Raw genomic sequence first — 21,143 nt, forward strand, 5'->3', positions numbered from 1 at the left:
GATTCCCTTGATTGTGACATTTACCAGCCTGAGTTGGATTCGTCTGTTTCTTTTCCAATATTTCTCACCTGACCTTCCTGAGGACAGAGAGTGGGGGTGAGTCCCTGCCGCATGGCCAACACCTGGCAAGGTCATGGCAGGAAGGAGGTGTTCCCGATGTGTGTGTGGAATGAAGGAAGGCACAAACAGGTCCGTGTGAGGAAGGGACAGACCTGCCAGGGAAACTGAGGTATAGAGTTCGATGAGTACCCCCAAATCATCTGCTTAAAAGCAGGTATAAAATGTAAGGTCCTGTGGTGCCTAAAGCACACTCATTCTGTGTACACGTGGCTATTAAGAATGTATAACATTGATAATTCTGTGAATCTAGTCAGAGTACATTAACACTGTGTCTTCTGGTTGGTCTTAAAGTTATGTCCCTTCACCCTAGTCCAATTCCATCTATTAATATAAAGAGCTTGCAGATGTAAGGAATAGCTTCACCAATATCACTCCTGAGATCCTGGGCGATGCTGCTCTTGTTGGGACTGACTCAGAAACCAGCCTTCTCTTCTAAACTACATTTCCAGTAGAACACGGTCCATACTTATATGGGAATGAAATCTCACTTAGTTTGAACTCTAGGTCATTCAGTCCCAGAGGTGGTGACTAATGGTCAGGAGATGACAGTATTGCTGGACAAGCATCACCACACTGAGGGGAAAGTTCACGTTTCTAATCCTGAGAAATAATCTGTTAAGAAGCATCACACAGAACCAGCTGGAGGGGAGTGTGAAGGCTGCTGAAGGAAGGGTTCATTCCGCCCAGTGCAACTGAGTGACTAAGAGTAGAGGGTGCTCGCAATCAGAACACTGCTGGCACGTGTTTGTCTGGAGCCTGCAAGCTATTCCTCCTTTCTTGCTGAAGAAAAGTGGAGGAAGGGAGGAGCGGGGAGTAGAGTGGTAGGTTCAGCGTGGGATAAAATCAATGGTTTAGAAAATCCACCCATGAGTACGTAAACAATATGACCATAGCAGATACAGCAAATACAAAATTAAACAGCCTTTCATGAAGAAAAAACAATAAGTGCAATTCATGCCTGGCACACAGCAGGTGATGTCTGGATGTACAAATGCAGGTGAAGTGTGATTCAGACAGTGCAAAGGAGAGGTAAGCCAACAGTCACTTCCACTGGCTTCTGAATGAGGATCTGATCAAATCCACAGCATCTTATCATTCAAAATGTGCTTTTAAATTATGTTTTGCTTGGATCAGTATTGAAGCTATTTCAGTGTTATGGTATATCTAACAGCTGATTTTGGAAGGAGGTAAGCCAAAATGTTATTGATGGCATGAAAAGTGAGACAAATTTTAAAATTAGGCAGATTCAGTTTTTAAGTGATTTTCTTGTATACCCATACATCATCTGCACATTAAGCACTTTTCTCTAATTAAGCCAGGGAAAATACAGAGTAACGATAATATCTGTGAGGTCAGCTGTGATCAGAAGTGCCCACAGGCTGCATCTCTTAAAAACAGTCCATGGCACCTCAAGGGACACTGCAAAGCCAGTGGCCGGGAATGTAATTGAGCTTTAGGAAATGATTAAAGGGAAGTAAAATCATCTCCAACTCAACATTAATGCATTTGATTTCCCGGGTGAGAACAGGATTTGCGTAACTGAGTGGTTCTTTCTTTCTACAGTCCTGGATGTTTGGAAAGCCAGCTCTTACAGTTAGCTTTCTTTGCTTTGCTAACATTATCCATCAGAAAATCGAAATGCAAACAGCTCCTATTTCCCAATGAAGAACTTTCTCTGATTTACCTTACCATCATCAGGCTTCACCATCTCACCTTGGAAGCGTTCAATCTTTTGGTCAATATTTCTAGACCAAAATAAAGTGCTCTCAAGCCTGTTCTTTGGAAAGTATTTTGTCATCATTACCAAAGAGTGTTTAAATAACTGGCTATGAAGTTTGGGGAGACTGGGCTGGGAGGTACAATCTGAAGTTAATTGCTGATGTAATCATTAGTCCTTTCAATACCCAGTGGAGAAGCTGCCTCCAGGGAGATAAGCTCTCAGTTAGGAGACGTGTGTGTATATCACCAGTTCTCTCTGGCATGTAACAGTTAACAATTTCTATACAGTTAAGTGGATTTAGTGAGTATCATTCTTCCAGGAGAGAAGTAAAATTTTTTTTTAAAGACGAAAACAAAGAACAAGATTAAGAACAGTAAAAGAATAAGTATGGAAAATCTGGTAAGTAGCAAAAATCATTTTTAAGCATTTGAGGGAGAAACTGCAAAATCTGTTCAGAAGCCACACCTTCCGGCCTGTGGGACTGCATGGCTGTGACACTGAGCAACAGCTGAAGTCTTTATTCTCTCGGAGGGGAAGGAAAAAAGGAAACAACAGTCAGTCCAGGCTTGTCCACGGCTGGAAGCCTCGACTCCTGCAAACCTCCTGCAAACCGATCTCCCAGATCCTTTCTGGGCAAGCACATAACCAAAGGAAATGAAAACTAGAAAAACAATTTGTGCATGGAACAATGACATGGAGTTTCACTTTGGTTTCATGCTCAAATATGAATGTGGTTATAATTTTTTAAAATATATATTAATAGAAGGCAACGAGTTGAGGACGGTGGCTTCTTCAAGCCGGGCGTCCAGAAGAGCCCCACTTCTGCCTTGGAGCGCGCCTTAGGCAGCAGTCGTGGGAAAGCTCAGATACAGCTGTTTCCAGGCAAAGGGCCCAGAGCTTTTCAGCCTCAGCCACCAGGGTCTCCAGACAAGGAGAAATACGCCCAAAGCTGCTCCCAGGGGCTAGGAGCTCGGAGCTCCCAGTGTGGGTCTCTGAGCAGCGCGGGGTGGGCGCTCCCGGCCCTCCAGCCCCCAACTCCCTCGCGCACCCGGCACGGGTGAAGGCGCCCAGCTGCCGAGCATCCCCGCGAGGCGGGTTCAAATCCCGCCGGCTCCCAGGCACCCTCACCCCGCCACAGCGCGGGCTGTTTCTCCTCCCTTCCCCGGAGGAATTCCTTAACTCTCCAGTACCCATACCATAACAAAGGAGGCTCGGTCCACCAATGCGCGATCGTAGCCTACAAGGACCCCCAGCGAACCCCGGCCCAGAGAATGCACCTGGCCGTGCCACGCGCGACCCCCGAGGGGCAGGCGGACGGGTCCAGGCGCGGACAAAGGGGCCTCTCGGGGCGCCCAAGCTCGGGGCGGGACGCCGGGAGAGGAGCTGGCCGGGAACTCACCTTCGCAGCGGCCCGGCTGTGCTCCTCGTGGAGCAGAAGGGCGGCGGGCAGCAGCAGCAGCCAGACGCTGAGCCGGGGCCCCATGGTGGCGCGCCCGAGGCGGCGAGGGACGGCTGCCCGGCGTGCGGGGGCCGCGGCGGACAGCTAGCTCTCGGAAGGCCGGACTTCCAGCGCTACGCACCGTCCGGGTGCGGCGGCTCCAAGCGGAGACCTGAGCGCGGCGGGCCGAGCTCCCCAATTTGTTGGCGCTGCCCCCTCCCCCCCGGCGGTGCGCGGGCGGCGCCTCAAAGGGGAGGACCCTGCGGCGCGGGTAAGAGGCGGCGGGAGCGCGCGGCCCGGGAGTGTGGCTGCCGTGCGCCGGGACGCCAGGGCTCCGCGCTCCGCACTCCGCACTCAGAGGCTCCCGCGTCCCAACCCCTTGCGCCCGCGCGCTCGCGGATCCAGGCCGAGGACCGAAAGGGGCCGCCCGAGCCCCCGGGGCCGGCGCCCAGAGAGCCCAGCAAGGCCGGCCGCCCCGCCGGTGTGCCGCCGGCGGGTGCTTCTGGAAGGGCGAATGCGTTCGGGCAGCAGCCCCTGAAGCCGAGCCCGAGGTGAGAGCGACCCCCGAGCGGCGCCCAGACCCTGGCCCGAGAGCACCGACTTGGAGCGCCTTGTGCAGGCTAGGGCTGCACGCTCTCCTGCTTGGGAGTAGAAAGGGGGAGGGTGGGAGAGCGAAGACCGAGCTCCTCGGCCAAGGAGCACCCACAGGGGCCTAACGGGAGGCTCTCCTTCTTTCTGGGTCGTGGGGGGGACGGCCCTCCGGTCACCCCTGCATGCGGGCCGCGCACCGCGCTGTCCCCGCGTCTCGCGGACCGAGACCGGCGGTGAGGATGGGCTGCCTCCCTCATCCTGCGCTAAACTCGCTTTGTCTGTCGCCTCTAGGCTAAGTGGGACTGACCGGGGCCCAGAGTGGACGAACCGCCAGCATGGGGAGAGACCAGCGCGCGGTGGCCGGCCCTGCCCTACGGCGGTAAGCGACTTTCTGCCTGGTCCCCGTGGGTCACGCGCGCATGGACCCTTCGGTGTAACTCTCGGGGACTGACAAGCCGGGCCCGCACGTTCACGTCTCTCTTCCTCCCTTTCCCATGCAGGTGGCTGCTGGGGACAGTGACCGTGGGGTTCCTCGCCCAGAGCGTCTTGGCGGTAAGTCCTGGCTCCCGCGCTTGGACTTGCGCGCCCGAGAGTGGTTGGGACGTTTGAGTGGCCTTGGAGAAGGCAGCTCGTCCGTGCGCTCCCGAGTGTGTGTGTGCGTGTGGATGTTCGCCAGGCTGCCCACCAAGGTTCTGAGAAAGCTTGCTCTTCCCGGAACCTTTCCTTCCCCTTGGGTTCCCAGCGTCAATCCTGTGCTTTGCAAGCGTCGGCCCTTTCACGGGAGCTGGGAACTTAAAATGTAGCCTGAGGCACCGTTTTCGTTGCTTTGGGCAAAGCTGCAGCCGTAGAGGCCAGGAAAGAGTGTCAGTCACTAGGCAGTGAGACGCCAGGCTTAGGGCGAAAAAAGTTTTCCTGGAACTCGGGAGCTGGTGGGGAGGCTCTGTCACGGACTGAGGGTTTTTTGTGTTTTTAAATGGGAGGCTCTGGGTAAAGGGGCGGGGCGAGGAGGCGAACAAGGCAACCTTAGTATTGTTTGAATTGAAGCATTGCGAGGGAACAATGGCAGAAAAACCGCGTTTTCTCCCAAGTCCTGTTCCGGCCCTGGAAGAGCTGCCCCGGGCGCCACACTGGGATCCTGTTCGCCGAGCCTGCCCCTCCACGCCGGCCGTGCACAGCCCTGCCGATACCGTGGGTGCAGCTGGCGACTGCACTGCGAGGCTTTGTACATTTTATATGTTTTGTTTAAAGAGTAGGAGCCACTTTTACTGAGCTTTATGTAACCATGGCTAAAATGAAGAGGTTTGGTAGGTGAATTCGGTGCAGGACTCAAATGTTTAGACAGGAGCTGAAAGCGGAGGGAGCTTTCGAGATGTCCGCTGTCCCTCCTCTCCTTACTGTGGCCGATGGAGTAGCCCTGCCCTGTGGCAGCCAGGGCCCAGGTGGATTCCTCCTGGGAACGACCCCTCCCTCCTCAGCGCGCACTGTGCCAGAGCAGTACAAAGGTACAAAGGGCAAACGTGTTCACGATTTCATTTGAATTCTGTTGTTTTTACATCGTTCTGCCCTGATGTAAAACAAACCAGGATTTTAAAGGCAGTGAGTGATGAGGAGCTACTCCCACTTGGGGAAGAGCGGCTAACTTTACTTTTCCGCTGCTGTTGGTTCCGGTTCAAAGCTCAGTTTGGGAAGTAAGAGGAGGACTCGGAGACTTTGACCAGAGCACTCCAGGCCAAAGTTTTCTTCCAGTTCAGGTCTGTCTCTTCGTCCCAGCCCCGACTTAAGATCAGAACCTAGATATTTGAACTAGCCCAGTGACCCTGTGAGTTCTAATGCACAGATCTGTACTGCATGTAAGACTTGGCTCAGATTTATGAACCAGAAGCAATGCATGCACGCGCACGCACACACACTCAAAGAAGGGGGCGATCCCTAGAAAATACCAAATCGGGCTGTGTGTACTTTGGTTGTACTGCCACCTGCATCCCTTTGTCCCTCAGAGCCACTTTTATAATTTCCGTATGTTCATGCCTAAGGATGGTGGGAGTCCCAGGTATTCTTTTCTGAACTCATCCTAAAATTGGTAGAAAGACCACCAAGCACCGAGGTCTAAAGATCTAGGTATTAGCCTGGGCACGGCGGCTCACGCCTGTAATCTTAGCACTTTGGGAGGCCGAGGCCTGCGGATTGCCTGAGCTCAGGAGTTCGAGACCACCCTGGGAGAAACACGGTAAAACCCTGTCTCTACTAAAATACAAAAAATTAGCCGGGCTTGGTGGCGCTTGCCTGTAATTCCAGCTACTCAGGAGGCTGAGGCACAAGAATTGCTTGAACCCAGGAGGCCGAGGTTGCAGTAAGCCGAAATAGCACCACTGCTCTCCAGTCTGGGCGACGGAGCAAGACTCTGTCTAAAAACAAAACAAAACAAACAAACAAAAAAACCTAGTTACTAAACATAGCTCTGCCCTAATCTCTTAAATCCAGAGCCCCAGTTTCCGTACTCTGAAGAATTACGGCTTCACAGAGGCCAAGTGCCCTAAGGCAGATTGGACACCTCTATGCCTCCCCAAAACCTCATCATTGCTGCAAGCTCACCCTCAGTCTCTTTGACTCTTTGATCTTTGGATGGCACCAAGAACATTGATTGCCCAGCAGAGCTTCTCAAAGTGCAGGCCCCCTAGACCCCCAGACCTAAATCCTGGAAAGGCTTGTTAAGAAGTCAGGTCCCCATCTCAGACCTTCTGGTCAGACATTCCTGGGTGGAGTCCGGGACTCCGCCTCCCCACATGAATCTGGGAACCACTGAGCTACAGTATTGGGTTGAGAGGCAGTTGAGATTACTTGCCAATTCACTTTATTTTCCTGGGCTTTAGATTCCAACTCAACCAAAAAAATAGATATTTTTAATCATTTTACTAGGGACCTAGTAATATGTGTTGTTAAGAGACATGTAGTTTGTTACGTTCAACAAGGGGCTGGTCTTCTACTTACTCACTTCTTGGTAACCACTGGCTTTAATGGCTGTTCCTTGTGAAATAATGTTTCAATTTTCAACTGTATTGATTCAAGATTTTTCTTAATTGTGGCAAGGACTCTTTCCTGCGTAGGTCAGTTCAGGAAAAAGGGCTGCCGCCGGGAGCCCTTTGGCTTGTTTTGTTTCGGAAGCAGCTAGGATGGGCAGTGAAGAGCCTTGGTGATTACTTATTGGGCACTTCCTGTGTGCCAATTTGTCTGTACTAATGCTTCTAATCCTCACAAGAAAGCACACTGATGAGCTAGGTAACTATTATTACCCCCATTTTACAGGTGAGAAAAGCCACAAAGGGTTTGCAGCCCTTGCCCAAGGTTCCTGTCTTTGTAACTGAATGAGACGGATTAGAACCCAGGCCTTTTCCTCCACACTGAGCTTCCCAGGGCCTGAAAGGTGGCCGGGAGGGCACTCCTGAGTTTCAGTCTTTGAGTCTCCTGGGGTGTGGGTGCTTTCTTCTTGGTCTTGACCTTGGACTAACAGTGGAGCAGGCACTGATCCTAGGAAGGAGGCTCTCCCCCTCCTTCCTCCTCTGCTTCTCCCACTGTGAGGATCAGGGGCACCAAGTGAAGGAGAGAAGCAAGACCCTTCCCAAAGGGAGGAAAGGAAGCTGAAATCCCACGGGGCAGCCTGGGCTCTAGACTCAGTGTGAACCCAGGTGCTCTGTGTGGGCACCTCAGGACATACTCCCTGCTGTCCAAGGTGCCCTTTCTAAAGGTGCCCTTGTTTGAATGTGGTGCCAAGATGCACAAAATGCCTTCGTGTAAGGCAATGTGACACAGGGGTCCCATCCCAGACTAGAGGCAGGTGACGGGGTGCAGTTCTCAGTCTGGTGGGCAGCTGAGGGGCTGCCGCCTGGGGCGGACACTCACCAAGCCTCTGCGTCCTAGTTCTCCTCTCCCCCAAAACGGAGGTGTTACTCATCCCACCCACCTCATAGATGGGGGTGCTGTGAGGTGTATGGGTGCATGTGAAGCGCCTGGGAGGGTCTGGCACAGCCTGGGTGCCAGGAGGTATCCCCTGGGCCTGTTTAAGGGACATCCCCTCGGCTGCCTATTCTAACCTTCATGGAGGCTTGAAAGCACTCACTGTAGCCGCTCTGAGCATTGTCACCTACCTCCAGAGGCTGGCAGCAGCCTGAGGGATCAAATATACAGCTGGCTGGGTGGTCACCTGAGGACCTCTGGCCGGGACCTGGGGCCACAAAGACGTGGGTTCCCGTAGGCATCAGTGCGGGGCCCCTGCCTGCCACCCTGCCGCTTAGTTTCCAGGCTGTCCTCGGGGCTTCAGCCCCAGGAAATTCGCCTGACCTTCCTGTTGGCTGCCACCGCCTTCCCTGCCCTCCAGGCGGGCAGCTGCGGTGGCAAGTCCTTTCCGCAGGCTTCGGTACAGGGAGGAGAGGTGTTCATGCCGCACGAGGCCCAGAGCTTTCTGTAAGGATCGGGAAGGACAGTTCTTTCCTGCATTTCCTGGAGCTGAAGCGCTATTGCTCAAAACATGGCCCTCTGAGAAGAAGGGCAAAGCACGGGGTTCCTCCTCTGCTTGTGGATAAACAAGCATATCTCAGCTCTCTGGAGGCTGTTAAAGCTTCCTCCATGCGTGGCTTGTAGGACTTGGCCACGATAAATAATAGCAGAGATTTGTCAGCAGCATCCCAGAAGGAGTGGTGGGTAGGAAGGGTAAACCGGAAAGCTCAGGAGAGGAAACAGGCTCTGTACGACCAGGCAGCTATGTTTACAACCAGAGAGAGAGAGGTGAAGAGGAAAAGGTTCTAGAATAGAAAAAAAGATTTTGCTAAAATAATAAAAATCAAAGAACTGTGTTTAATTGTGTTTCTGGGGAGAAGGAAAGAAAATGGGTGTGTAGTTTAAATAATAGAGAAACTCAAGGGAAAAACTGAGTGCCATGGAGATTTAACTTTTCAACCCTGTGTTGATAATATAATGAAGAGATCACCACCTAGAAAGTGGTTTGGGAATGTCTCATTCTTTTTATCTGAAGAAGAATGTTTGTCTTTGATTAGAGGGTTTTAGAGAAAGCTCTGAAACTGGCCTCATGCTTTGTGTCTGCTGGTGTCTACTGTGTGATCACTGCTGAAGGTAGGAGGCAATGTCTGCAACCCCCGGCCTTGGCTGATTCAGCTTGTGAATCAGGGACCAGGAATGACACAATAGTCTTGAGAGGCCATAAAGTCTAATCCAGCCTGTTGCTAACCGGGTTCTGACTTCAGGGCAAGACACTTCACGTGCTTTGGCTCTGGAGCCTGGAAGAGAATGTTGTGTGGAATGGATCTCTCAGGTGATCAACATACCATGAGTAAGTTAGAGGTCAGCAGTGAGGGCTGGCCTGTGCAGGTGTGCTAAGACCTGTGAGGGTGAGCCGGGGACTCCGCTGTGATGCTGGGAATGAGAAAGCCCTTCCAGATAAGCTCCAGAATAGAATCTATCCAGCCTGCACCAGGATATTGCTTAGAAATCAATATGCCACATGGGACTTTTTATCTTCACGGTGTCAAGAAGCTTCTGGATTCCAGTAAATATGTGACATTTCTCAGTTGAGATGAGAAAAAGGGCAGAGTTCCTGGATAGTCCCCTCTTGCTGTTTCCCTTTGGTGCCCACTCCCTTCAGTTAATGAGACCCTCTCAGGACAGGTGACGGCCTAAGTGACTCACTGCTCTTGATTTCATTGGTGGCTCTGGAGGACGGTAATTTTTATTTTGGTTACCCATGAAAGGAGAAGGCGGCATCTAATTTTAGGGAGACTTCATGGGTGTCTGCAGTCCTGTTGATGTGGTCAGAGAGTGAATTTCAAAGGAAGTGCATGCAGCCGGTATCCACCCAGCAGGCTGCTACCTTGGTGCCCTGTATCCACCCAGCAGGCTCCCACCTCGGTGCCCCGTGTCCACCCAGTAGGCTCCTACCCCAGTGCCCCCTATCCACCCAGCAGGCTCCTACCCCAGTGCCCCGTATCCACCCAGCAGGCTCCTACCCCGGTGCCCCGTATCCACCCAGCAGGCTCCTACCCCGGTGCCCCGTGTCCACCCAGCAGGCTCCTACCTCGGTGCCCCGTGTCCACCCAGCAGGCTCCTACCCCGGTGCCCCGTGTCCACCCAGCAGGCTCTTACCTCGGTGCCCCATGTCCACCCAGCAGGCTCCTACCTCGGTGCCCCCTGTCCACCCAGCAGGCTCCTACCTTGGTGCCCCCTGTCCACCCAGCAGGCTCCTACCCCGGTGCCCCGTGTCCACCCAGCAGGCTCCTACCTTGGTGCCCCCTGTCCACCCAGCAGGCTCCTACCCTGGTGCCCCCTATCCACCCAGCAGGCTCCTACCTCGGTGCCCCGTGTCCACCCAGCAGGCTCCTACCTTGGTGCCCCCTGTCCACCCAGCAGGCTCCTACCTTGGTGCCCCGTGTCCACCCAGCAGGCTCCTACCCCGGTGCCCCGTGTCCACCCAGCAGGCTCCTACCCCGGTGCCCCGTGTCCACCCAGCAGGCTCCTACCCCGGTGCCCCATATCCACCCAGCAGGCTCCTACCCCGGTGCCCCGTATCCACCCAGCAGGCGCCTACCCCGGTGCCCCGTATCCACCCAGCAGGCTCCTACCTCGGTGCCCTGTATCGACCCAGCAGGCTCCTACCTCGGTGCCCTGTATCCACCCAGCAGGCTCCTACCCCGGTGCCCCGTATCCACCCAGCAGGCTCCTACCCTGGTGCTGGGTTCCAGCCCCTCCCCTGTCTCCTGAGCTCCTGGCTGGCTGCTGAGTACTCTGCTTCACTGTCTTCTGTTGCCTTGGATGAGGCTGCCTTTTGAAGCAACATGCTTTTTTGTAAAACCTGCTCCTTTTAAGTGCAGCGTGGTATCCTGGGGCGGGTCCTGGGACAGAAAAGCTGCACTAGTGGAAAAACTGGTGAGATTCTAGCGGAGGCTGCAGTTCAATGTGACAATGTTGATTTCTGTACCAATGTTGATTTCTTAGTTTTCACAGAAATGTGCCATAGTTTTATAAAATGTCAATGTGACATCATGATGTCTGGGTGAAGGGTATACAGGACTCTCTGTACTATCTCTGCAACTCTTCTGCAAATCTCAGTTGCTTCAGAATTTTAAAATGCTCCCAGGAGTCATCAGCCAGTCACATTTGGTGTGCATGAGTCAGATGGACAAGTGCATGGAGAAGGCTGAAAAGCAGCCAGTCTCGAATGAGCAGATGTGGGCAGCAAGAGGGAAATGTTGCTCCCATTCTCTTCTCTCATAGAGTAAGTGAACAGAAGTCCCTTCCGCTTAGTGGGAAATACAGCAGAGGTAGACCCAAGCGAAGCCTGAGTAAAGGGATTTTTGTCCCCTGGCCGTGGGTGGAGTCATTTGTGAAGACGGGGAGGTTTCCCTGTGGAGTTTCTGCAGCACCACATGGGAGGCCCGGTGGAGCTGTCATGGGGCCTCTTCTTCGCTGGGGAGGGAAGTGGCCGCTCCGTTGTTTCCTGAGCCCAAGATGGAAGGGCAGGCTTGTATCACAGTGTCGCTGCAAGGACAGAAAACTGACAGTGGAGGAGCCCGGTGCTGCCCATACGCGCTCACCCCTAGGAACGCATCAGGCAGTACCCTCGTGCCCTCCTGGGCTGCACAGAATGGGAGCCCCCTTCCCGCCTGCCTAGGAAACCCCATGGGCCACAGGGACGGGCAGGTGGCAGGTGGCTGGTGGCTGGTGGAGGACTTAGGCCGCCTGCACACGTGGGTCACCTGATAGAAAGGGACAGGCCATGGCAGTGGAATTCAGAGTCCCAGCCTCTCAGTGGCCTCAGCTTCTGTGTTAGTTAGGGGCCAAGGGAATGGGGCCTGGAGCGAGGATGGCCAGTGGCTGTTGCCTTGCACAGTTGCCTGTCATCACCCTGCCATTGATAACTGGAAATGAGAAGCATGAGCAGAGCCGCCTCTGCCTGGCCCCTGCCACTTCTGCTCTGCACACCCTGTCTGCACTCCAGGCCTTAGCCCCGGGGGGATAAGGATGGCCTGTCCCTTTCTATCAGGTGACCCGCAGCAGGTATCACACACCTGCACATGGCTGGAGCCTCTGTCCTTTGCAACTGAGGCCCATTTCAGGGTCTAGCTAAAGTGTCTTCTCCACTGATAGGATTTTAAATTCTTTAGGATCAAGGATTATAAGTCATGATTGTAGCTCTATAGACTTGAAACGTTTGTCTTCACCCATCATCCACTTTTTTGGTTTGTTTGTTTGTTTTCATTTTTGTTTTTGAGATGGAGTCTCTGTCACCCAGGCTGGAGTGCAGTGGCGTGATCTCGGCTCCCTGCAACCTCTGCCTCCTGAGTTCAAGTGATTCTCCTGCCTCAGCCTCCCAAGTAGCTGGGATTACAGGCACGAGTCACCATTCTCAGCTAACTTACGTATTTTTAGTAGAGACGGGGTTTCACCATGTTGGCCAGGCTGGTTTCAAACTCCTGATCTCAGGTGATCCGCCTACCTCAGCCTCCCAAAGTGCTGGGATTACAGGCATGAGCCACCACGCCCTGCCATCATCCACTTTTTCTCCCAGAAACATGTCTTCTTTAGCTGACATTGCTGTTCCCACAGTCCAAGTTCAGGGCATCTTGCATCGGCCCTCATGGAATGATTCATGGGTACCTTTATCTGCCCGAGGCCTGAAATACAGTGGGCCCTCAACAGAGCTTGTTACATAAATGATTGCAGTTAGTTGGCAGCAATGCAAGCAAATCCTTTGGATGAGGAGTACAGTCATGGAACTATTAATAAAAGAGGAGATTAAAATGTATTTATTCTTACTGTGGGTTTTTTTTTCCCAAATTATCTGCTTTCTCCCACTGGATAAAACTAGCCGTATATGATGACAAAGGAATCATGGATCAGTCTGAAAGATTTGCATTTTTTCCTAGGGATTGTTTCAACCCCACCCATAGAATTCCTGTTTTGTTGCTTTTACCCAGTTCAGTGATCTCCCATGTGGGAATTAGAGAAGAATGTGTGTTTTTGAATTTCATGGACTGATTATCTGGTACCTGGTGGTAAATATTATATAACAATATTTTTCCACATGTTGAGTGTTTTTGGATCCCTGACTGTGGAGTAATGGGACCCTGTGAGATCCAGGAAAAGGGCTTCTGTTGGTGCACAGGGTCAGACACACGTGCCCTGGACTGCATCAAAAGCCGTGGTTTGTCCACGAGACAAAGGAGATGCCGATTAGCAGCCATGATGCAATCATTGCAAACTGTGTCGGGAAGGAGCACCGCAGCGATGCAGGCCCTGGAGCCACCAGCCCGGCCCTCCTTCCCGCTCTGTCCTCCCCGCCTTCCAGTGACACTGGCTCCAGATTAGGTGAAAGGAAGGGGTCCCCTGGGAGATTCTTTGTGGGATCACCAGAACCAAACCTAAGAGAGCATCCTGAAGATGCTTCCAGCATTCCAGAACCTCTCGGAGCAGCTAAAACACCCTGCGAAGAAGCATAGCAAATCCTGTTTGCTGAGCCACTGGTGCTGCAAACTGCTCTAAGCCATGGATGCTTCACAGATGGGTAAACTGAGGCATGTGCAGGCAGGCACCTGGTAGGTCAATAGGAACAAAGTGGGGAGTGAAACCTAGAACTTGCCGATTCTAAAACCTCTGCTCTTAACCACTGGCTAGGTGAATAAGCCCCAGCCACAGAATATATATACACGTCAAAATACAGAAATTGTGGTACATGTAAAACATAGATATGTATATTATATGTAGAAAATATGTTATCAATCTACATGGAATATACAGACATAGATGATAGAGATAAAAGAGAGAGAACACACATACGTATGCACCCTGTACTCACACACACACACAGACACACAGATGCACACATACATGCATGCACATAGACACACAGGCACACATAGACACACACATGCACCCAGCACACACAGACACACACATGCACATATAGACACACACTTGCACCCCACACACACATACAGGCACACAGATGCACACACACGCGCACATAGACACACAGATGCACACATAGACACACACTTGCACCCCACACACACAGACACACACATGCACATATAGACACACTTGCACCACACTCACACATACACACAGATGCACACACACACGCACATACACATAGATGCACACATGCACACAGAGACACACATGCACATACACACACAGAGACACACACTTGCACCCCCCCACACACACAGAAACACATGTACACACACATACACACACATGCTCATGCGTGTACACACACACACACTTAGCCGGAGGACGCTCCTGGTTTCTTTCTCCATGGGGGCAGCCAAGGCAGAAAAAGACTATACCTGCCTCTGGGGAGCATCAAACAGACCTGTTTCTTTAGGGTCCCTTCTGCAGAGAGGCTGCACAGAGGCGTGAGGGTGACTGAGTAGCCTCATGAACTCTGAAAAATAAAGGCTAAGATGACTGCACTCAGGAGAGGCCCTTAAAGGATGACCAAGAAATACATGAGAATGGGCAAAGGGACAATTTCACCTGCAGAACCAAGAGTCCTGCAGACACAACCCCCAACCGGCCCTCTCCAAGTCTGGCTTGAAACTCCAGGCCACTGGGGTAGATGCTGCTGCAGCCATGTAAAGGGGAAAAGGAGGGGCAAACACGGCTTTATGTTTGGCTGTTGGAAAATTGTGCTAGTCCTAATTTAGAGAAAGACTTACTGAAACGCTATGGGCAAAAGAGACCTTCCCAAAATTATCTTAGACATACAGGAAACCCAGTGGGCACTACAGAGAGACAGGGGATTCCATTTTCCCTGGACCAATGCCAGCTTCCTTACGCTGGGTCTTCTCTCACCGCCCCGTGTTTGTGCTGCTGTTTTTCATGGAAGTCCCCATGCGCCAACAGGAGGATAGGTGTGGTCTGTCAAAAAGAAGTGGAGCCTGTGGGCTTGAGCCCAGCGACTGGGAAAAGTCACTTTTCCTTTCTGAGAATGCTTGTCTTCATCTGTAAATGGGAATACTGAAAACTGTGTCCCAGGGTCTCATGTATGTGACATTCGTTCATTAAATGAACATGTCTGATGCTGCTAGGAATAATTCACTCACGAGTTCTAGAACACCCATCCTCCCATGGACTCGTGTCTGGGTCAGAGCGAGGACAAGCAAGGAACCGTGAAGTCTGATCAGTGTGTGTGTGCGCGCGGGTATGGTGTGGGGTTGTCCAAATATCTGACCCAATTTTACATTAAATATGTCATCTGGGATTATTCATGGTAAGACAGCAACCTGCAGACGTTCACTATTTGAGAGCCACTTTATTTGTTCTATATGAGACGTTCAGTACGATTGATTTTGTATGCAGTTGTACTCATCAGCAAGCACCTGTAAGAGCCCCCACTCACCCTGCTCACAGGAAATATCAGGACTCAGGCATGGGCCCCACAGAAATAGGGCCAGCTGGGGTCTTGGGTTCGAAACTGCTGTTGCTGCTGCCCGGCCAGGTGATGTTGGTGCGAGTATTCAACTCTTTACACTGTAGTTACATTTCTAAAACTGGGTTAAAATAGTTCTTACCTTATGCACGTGCCCAGAGGAGCAAGAAGAAATTGGCTGTAGAGAGTTTAGCAATCTTAGCATTGCGGTGCTTGATCAACACCAGTTCATATCTACCTGGCTTTAGGTTTTGTTTTTTAGGTCTTCATCCTCAATACCTAAAGAACTTGAAGCCACAGAGAGTGAAGTTCAAGTTAACTAGAGTTATTGTTAACTCTAGTTAACAGTATGAAATAATGAAATATTCCATATTTCATTATGGGCAGGTTGGGGGTTGTGTCTGCAGGATTCTTGGTTCTGCAGGTGCAATTGTCCCTTTGCCCATTCTCACGTATTTCTTGGTCATCCTTTAAGGGCCTCTCCTGAGTGCAGTCATCTTAGCCTAGAGTTACCTTAGCCATGGTACTGGGACAGGAGGAAGTGGGTCAGCAGGACTGGTGGGTGCGGGGGGCCTGTGGGGGGAGGTTTTAGTCTTCACGATTCTGGTGCCTGGAGTGCTGAGACCCTGGTGGCTCTGAGCAGGTGGCCGCTGAGTGAGAACTGGTGGAGATGCGCCTTCCTGATGCCTTGAGACAGTTATTTCCATTTTCCTTAAGTTTAGGAAATGTCACCCAAAGGAAACATTTTAATATTAATTAAATTTCAGTCAAGGTGTAACTAACTTATTTCCAGAACAAATGGAAACACTTATAAACAAAGAACAATTTGTTCAAATAACCATGAGATGCAAGTATAATTTAGCAAAGCAAGAAAACTCAAGAGGCTTTGGTTTGGCAACATGACATAAAAATGCAGAACAGAATCTTAGGAGAGAGTTTCCTTCTTGAGAGAGCAGAAAGATTCCCTCCATACCATTTCCTAGCAGTGCAACTACTTCTCAGATTAGCATGGAAAGGCCTCCCAGACTAGCCCGTACCCTCCAACAGCCAGGTGAGTCAGGCCAAGGCGTGGGTTCCCTGAGGAAGATTCCCGCTGGAAATTTCAGGGAAGAACCTCACCTCCTTCCCTTTCTTCCTTATTTGGTAGTTGTCCTAATTGTAACAAGCATCCAAGTTACAATTCAAGACCAAGTAGGGACCTGAGGTGATCTCCTGTCCTGTCTGAAATCCACCTTCCTTTCCTAGCTGTTCCCGCCAGATTTCAGCGCCCCCTTCCCTTCTCCTCCCAAGACAGTCTTAGCTCAGACAGGATTTCCTTAGTCTTAGTCATCAGCTCTTATTGTCCGGCCTCCTCCTTCCTGTTGTAAAACAAGGAATCTTAACAGCAAGTAGGCCAAAATTGTGTATCTTCAGTGATATGTCAGTTTCCTGCCGGTAAGTGCAGACATCAGGTTTTGTGGTGGTTACCCACATCAAGGCGCCAGAGGTTGGAAAAGTCAACGCATTTCTAGTTAAGGCACACCGCACAGTGAGTTTTCAGCTGTCTGCCTTGGCTTTTGTGAATGTGTCTCTGTCCACCCGAAGGTTCTGGTTCTCGCATACTGGGCTCTCCTTTTGCCAGGCGCAGCCGCACAACCCAGGAACAGTCCTAACCCATTACATAAGGTGGCAAGGCGGGGCTGGCGGGTGGCACTGCCAGGTCACCTCCGGGCACTGGGTGACCCAGTCATTGGCCCCCTACGGCGACCCCCTGCCGCGTGGGTGCCACTGGCACCTCCCCTGGACTCCCAGTGCTGTGATTTCTGGGCGATTTCTCTGCTCTCCAACAAGAGTGATTTGTTATCTGCTTCTCACCTGATTGGAATTTAATGGTCTAGAAACAAATGAGTTATTTCACTCAGGAGGGGGAAGGAAGTCAGATTAGTCATGCTGGCGCTTGATTTTTTTTTAATCCAAGAATTCTTTACTTAAGAAGTAAAAGCAATTAAGAATAGTACTGAATCCTGCCTAGAAGTTCCAGAACAAGGAATGGGATGACACGGATAGATATTTCAAATAACTGGAAAGTTTAGTTCCCTCTGAACAAAGTCTAACTCTGAGGCCATCTGCTTCTTTTTATATCAAAACAGAGCAGCGTCTCAAAGAAAATAAGTGTATTTAAAAGGAAAGATCATAGATAGATAGAATTCATCCGTTTTAAAAGTTGCCTTTTTCTCCTTTTTATAGCACCTTTCAAAAACATCTCTTCTTTCAACACTTCTAGCTCATCAGTGAGAGAGAACAAAAGGCTACAACTGTTGATTCAGGCAACATTTTTGCCTTCATGTTGATTTTTCTTCCTCATTGGGTTTAATTAACTAGAGTGTCTAAGAATAAACATAGAAAAAAGGCCTGTTTCATGGGCTTTTCTTAGTCTTTCACATTTAAAAAAATTACCTTAGATCTTTATTCTTTCTAAATATTTCATGTGTTTAAAAACTAGGTAACTTTCCTGTAATAAAAAATAAAATCTTGACACATTATCAATATAGCACCTACCTTACAAACACAGTGTTGATAAACTAACCATCTGAAGATAATCTTACTAATGTCACATCAGGTCTCATGTATGTGCGTATTTATATAGTGTGCATGTGTGTGCGTGTGTCTGTGTATATATATACACACACACAGAGAGAGAGTGTACATATATATATACACATAATGCAAACCTGTGTCCATTTTTAATATTTTTTTCATTGTTTTAAATTGTGGTAAAATATATGTAACATAAAATTTACCATTGTACCCATGTTTAAGTGACAGTTCAGTGGCATTAAACATATCACATTTTTGTGCAACTGTCACCATTGTCCGTCTCCAGAACTTGCTCATCATCCTAAACAGAAATTCCATGTGCATTAAATAACTCTGCACCCCACCCTCTGTTAATCTATTCTACTTTCTGTCACTTTGAGTGTGACTACTCTAGGGACCTCATAGAAGTGGAATCATGCAGTGTTTGTCCTTTTGTGACTGGCTTACTTCATTTAGTATAATGTCCTTGTATTAGTCCATGTTCATGCTACTGATAAAGACATAACCAAGACTGGGCAATTTACAAAAGAAAGAGGTTTAATCAACTCACATTTCCACGTGGCTGGAGAAACCTCACAATCATGGCAGAAGGCAAGGAGGAGCAAGTCACGTCTTACATGGATGGCAGCAGGCAAAGAGAGAATGTACCAGCAGGGGAAATGTCAGATGCTTATAAAACTATAGATCTCAGGAGAACTCACTATCATGAGAACAGTATGGGGGAAACCATCCCCATAATTCAGTTAGCTCCACCTGGCCCCACCCTTGACATGTGGGGATGATTACAATTCAAGGTGAGATTTAGGTGGGGACACAGAGCCAAACCATATCAGTCCTGAAGATGCATCCATGTTGTAGCGAGTGGCAGAATTTCCTTCCTTTTTAAGCCCCAGTAACAGTGCTATGCTTTTTAAAGTTCTTATTTTTAAACTCAGTTTTGTTTCTTTGGTTGACAGGTTTCAAATGGTTAATGTCAGGAATTGCAAATCAGAGAGGTTTAGGAAATGGCGATGTGAGGCCCAGCTCCAGATGAAGGGGCGGGGGGCAAGGAAGCCTGGGGCTGGCCTGCCTGTCTGTCTCTCGGAGGCGGCCTGCCTGCCTGTCTCTCGGAGGCGGCCTGCCCGTGCCTCTGTTCTTGATGTTTGTTTTGCTTTCTGGTAAACGTTCACCACTCTCCCGAAGGAGGTTGGCTTGGGCCGCACTGAGTTGGTTTCCTCTGGGACAGGCATGGGAAGCTGTCCAGGAGGGAACTGGGTGTCTGGGTGGGAAGCCAGTGAGCGAGGTCTGGGTTGCCCACACAGGTGCAGGCACCAGACCTAAAGCAGTTCTCCTGGAGCAGTTCCTGAAGCCCCAGAACTGCGTGAGATTCCTCAGGAGGAGGGCAGGGGACGGACGCGTCAAGACAAGGGGAGAAGACATATGGGGAACCCCGGGAGGGGCTGTGAGAGGAGGCTGTGATCGGGTGCAGGCCTAGATCTTCCCCGTGGCTTCACCAAACTGACGGTCACCAGCCTCCCCTCTTCCTGTGGTACTGGGGTCAGAAGATGGAGAGTGGAGACAGGGAGCCGATGTCCACCTCTGGTCACTGCCCTTCTTCCCTGCTAGACTTCAGGTTGCTAAGGGCTGGGAACTTGGTTTATTCATCACCAGGTCCTCCCACAGCACAGGACCTTCACATAGATGCTGGAGTAATTTTATTAAATCAGTGTGTTATTTAACTCTTCCACGGGGACCCTAAGATAGTTAAGGTTTCTCTGCAGGCGCAGCTGGCAGCATGATCAGAGGCTACTGAGGCCGCCCGAGTCAGGTCAGCTGGAGCGGGAGGGCGGATGCCCAGAGGAGGCTAACAAAGGGCGTGTTTCCATCTCCTTTTTACATTTTGAAGGCTTTGGCATGACCCCCAATACCAGCTGTTACAACCAACCCAGCCTGGGCACTGTTGCACAGTCTAGGAGGAGCAAGTAGACAAAGATATGGATCCATTGATTCTATGAAAACTTGCAGCTGATTGAGGGGAGGTGTCAGTCCATGGGAAGTCCATACCACAGGGGTTGGGAGCTACATTCCCCAGAGTTCAAGGGCCTGTTGCTGCCCCACTGCCTTAGATTCCTATGACTGGACATCAGAGGCCCACTGGTGACTCTGGAATTTCTGTTGTGCCCTCTGTGGTCAGGGAGCTCTAACCAGGTGATGCCCCGATGCCTGGGAGCAGGAGCGCATCCACAGGCAGTTCCTTGCCTGAGATGATGTCAGGCATCGGGATGAGGGGCCCCCCTGTGGAAGCTGGACAGCCGTCTTGCTGTTTGCTTTTATATTTTTTGAGTTAGTCATGCTAAATATAATGTCTCTGCAGCTGTAAAACCTGGAGCTGAAGAGAATGAGTGTCTGGGAAGCTGGGGGCCGGCCCACGGGCTCCTCTCCTAGACAGACAGAGCATGCAGGATGCCCTGTGCCAGCTTCCCCTACCTGCTACCTGCAGTGTTGCATACAATAAGGGCAGGTGGAGTTGAAGTCAGAAAATTCCAAAGGAAAGGGGCTTCCTCCTCCACACCAAATCTAAGCACAGGCCCCAGGTGGCTCCCTGAGGACAGGGACCAAGCCATGGGCACGCTGCCCCCAGCGCCCAGCTGGGCATCTGCTGTAGCAGCTGGAGTCTAAGCCACACAATAGACAGAGCTGGTGGGAGGAAAGAGAGAGGGAAAGTCGAGATTCCTGGCCAGGACCGAAGCTAAGTAGTTTGGGGACTTTTTGTTCAGAATCACAACACAAATCGTTATGCTCACTGCGAAAGGCATGGCCCTCAAAAATGTGCACCTTGGGTCAACTGAAGGTTCCTCTCTCATTGGTTTCACTTGATTTGAATTACAGTCGAAAAAATTATTGGGTAGACAGACATTGGCTTATCTGCAAAGTCAAACTAATGCAAAATATGCTTCAACTGCAAGACAGAGTGCCAAACTATTTCAATTTAATAGCATGGCTTTTTTTTTCTTGAGCTTCAATGCAAAGGGAAGCCAGGCATCTGGCCAGTGAGCAGTCTATGAGCTGAGCTGTGCTTTTCTTCAGGGCAGGCAGAGGTTGGCCAGTGGCCTTCTTGGCACTCCCAGAAACTCAGCTTCATGGGCGTCAAGGGTAAGAATGTGGAAGGTGGTCTGGTGGCCAAAATCACACAGTCCCTGGATGTGGTGGTCACCATCCACCAATGTCCACTGGTGGGTGATAACTGGACTCGCTCCTTCTTGACACCTGTCCTGCGG

At 50.7% G+C, this 21,143-nt stretch overlaps 2 protein-coding genes across 3 annotated transcripts in view; one reads left to right on the plus strand and one right to left on the minus strand.

Moving 5' to 3' along the window:
* Nucleotides 1-3,897, minus strand: part of COL4A1 (collagen type IV alpha 1 chain) — a 157,948-nt gene extending 154,051 nt beyond the window's left edge. For both annotated transcript variants that reach the window (XM_003832082.6, XM_034936977.3), the window contains exon 1: nt 3,240-3,897. In XM_003832082.6, the coding sequence (XP_003832130.1) occupies nt 3,240-3,323 (84 nt within the window). In that variant the 5' untranslated portion in view covers nt 3,324-3,897. The remainder of the gene's footprint in view (nt 1-3,239) is intronic.
* COL4A2 (collagen type IV alpha 2 chain) overlaps nt 3,769-21,143 on the plus strand; it is a 209,635-nt gene continuing 192,260 nt past the window's right edge. The window contains exons 1-3 of the mRNA XM_034936975.3: nt 3,769-3,829; nt 4,161-4,248; nt 4,370-4,421. Coding sequence (XP_034792866.1) covers nt 4,205-4,248; nt 4,370-4,421 — 96 coding nt within the window. The 5' untranslated portion in view covers nt 3,769-3,829; nt 4,161-4,204. The remainder of the gene's footprint in view (nt 3,830-4,160; nt 4,249-4,369; nt 4,422-21,143) is intronic.

The sequence above is a fragment of the Pan paniscus genome, chromosome 14 (assembly GCF_029289425.2).
Source record: "Pan paniscus chromosome 14, NHGRI_mPanPan1-v2.0_pri, whole genome shotgun sequence".
NCBI classification, from domain to species: Eukaryota; Metazoa; Chordata; class Mammalia; order Primates; family Hominidae; genus Pan; species Pan paniscus.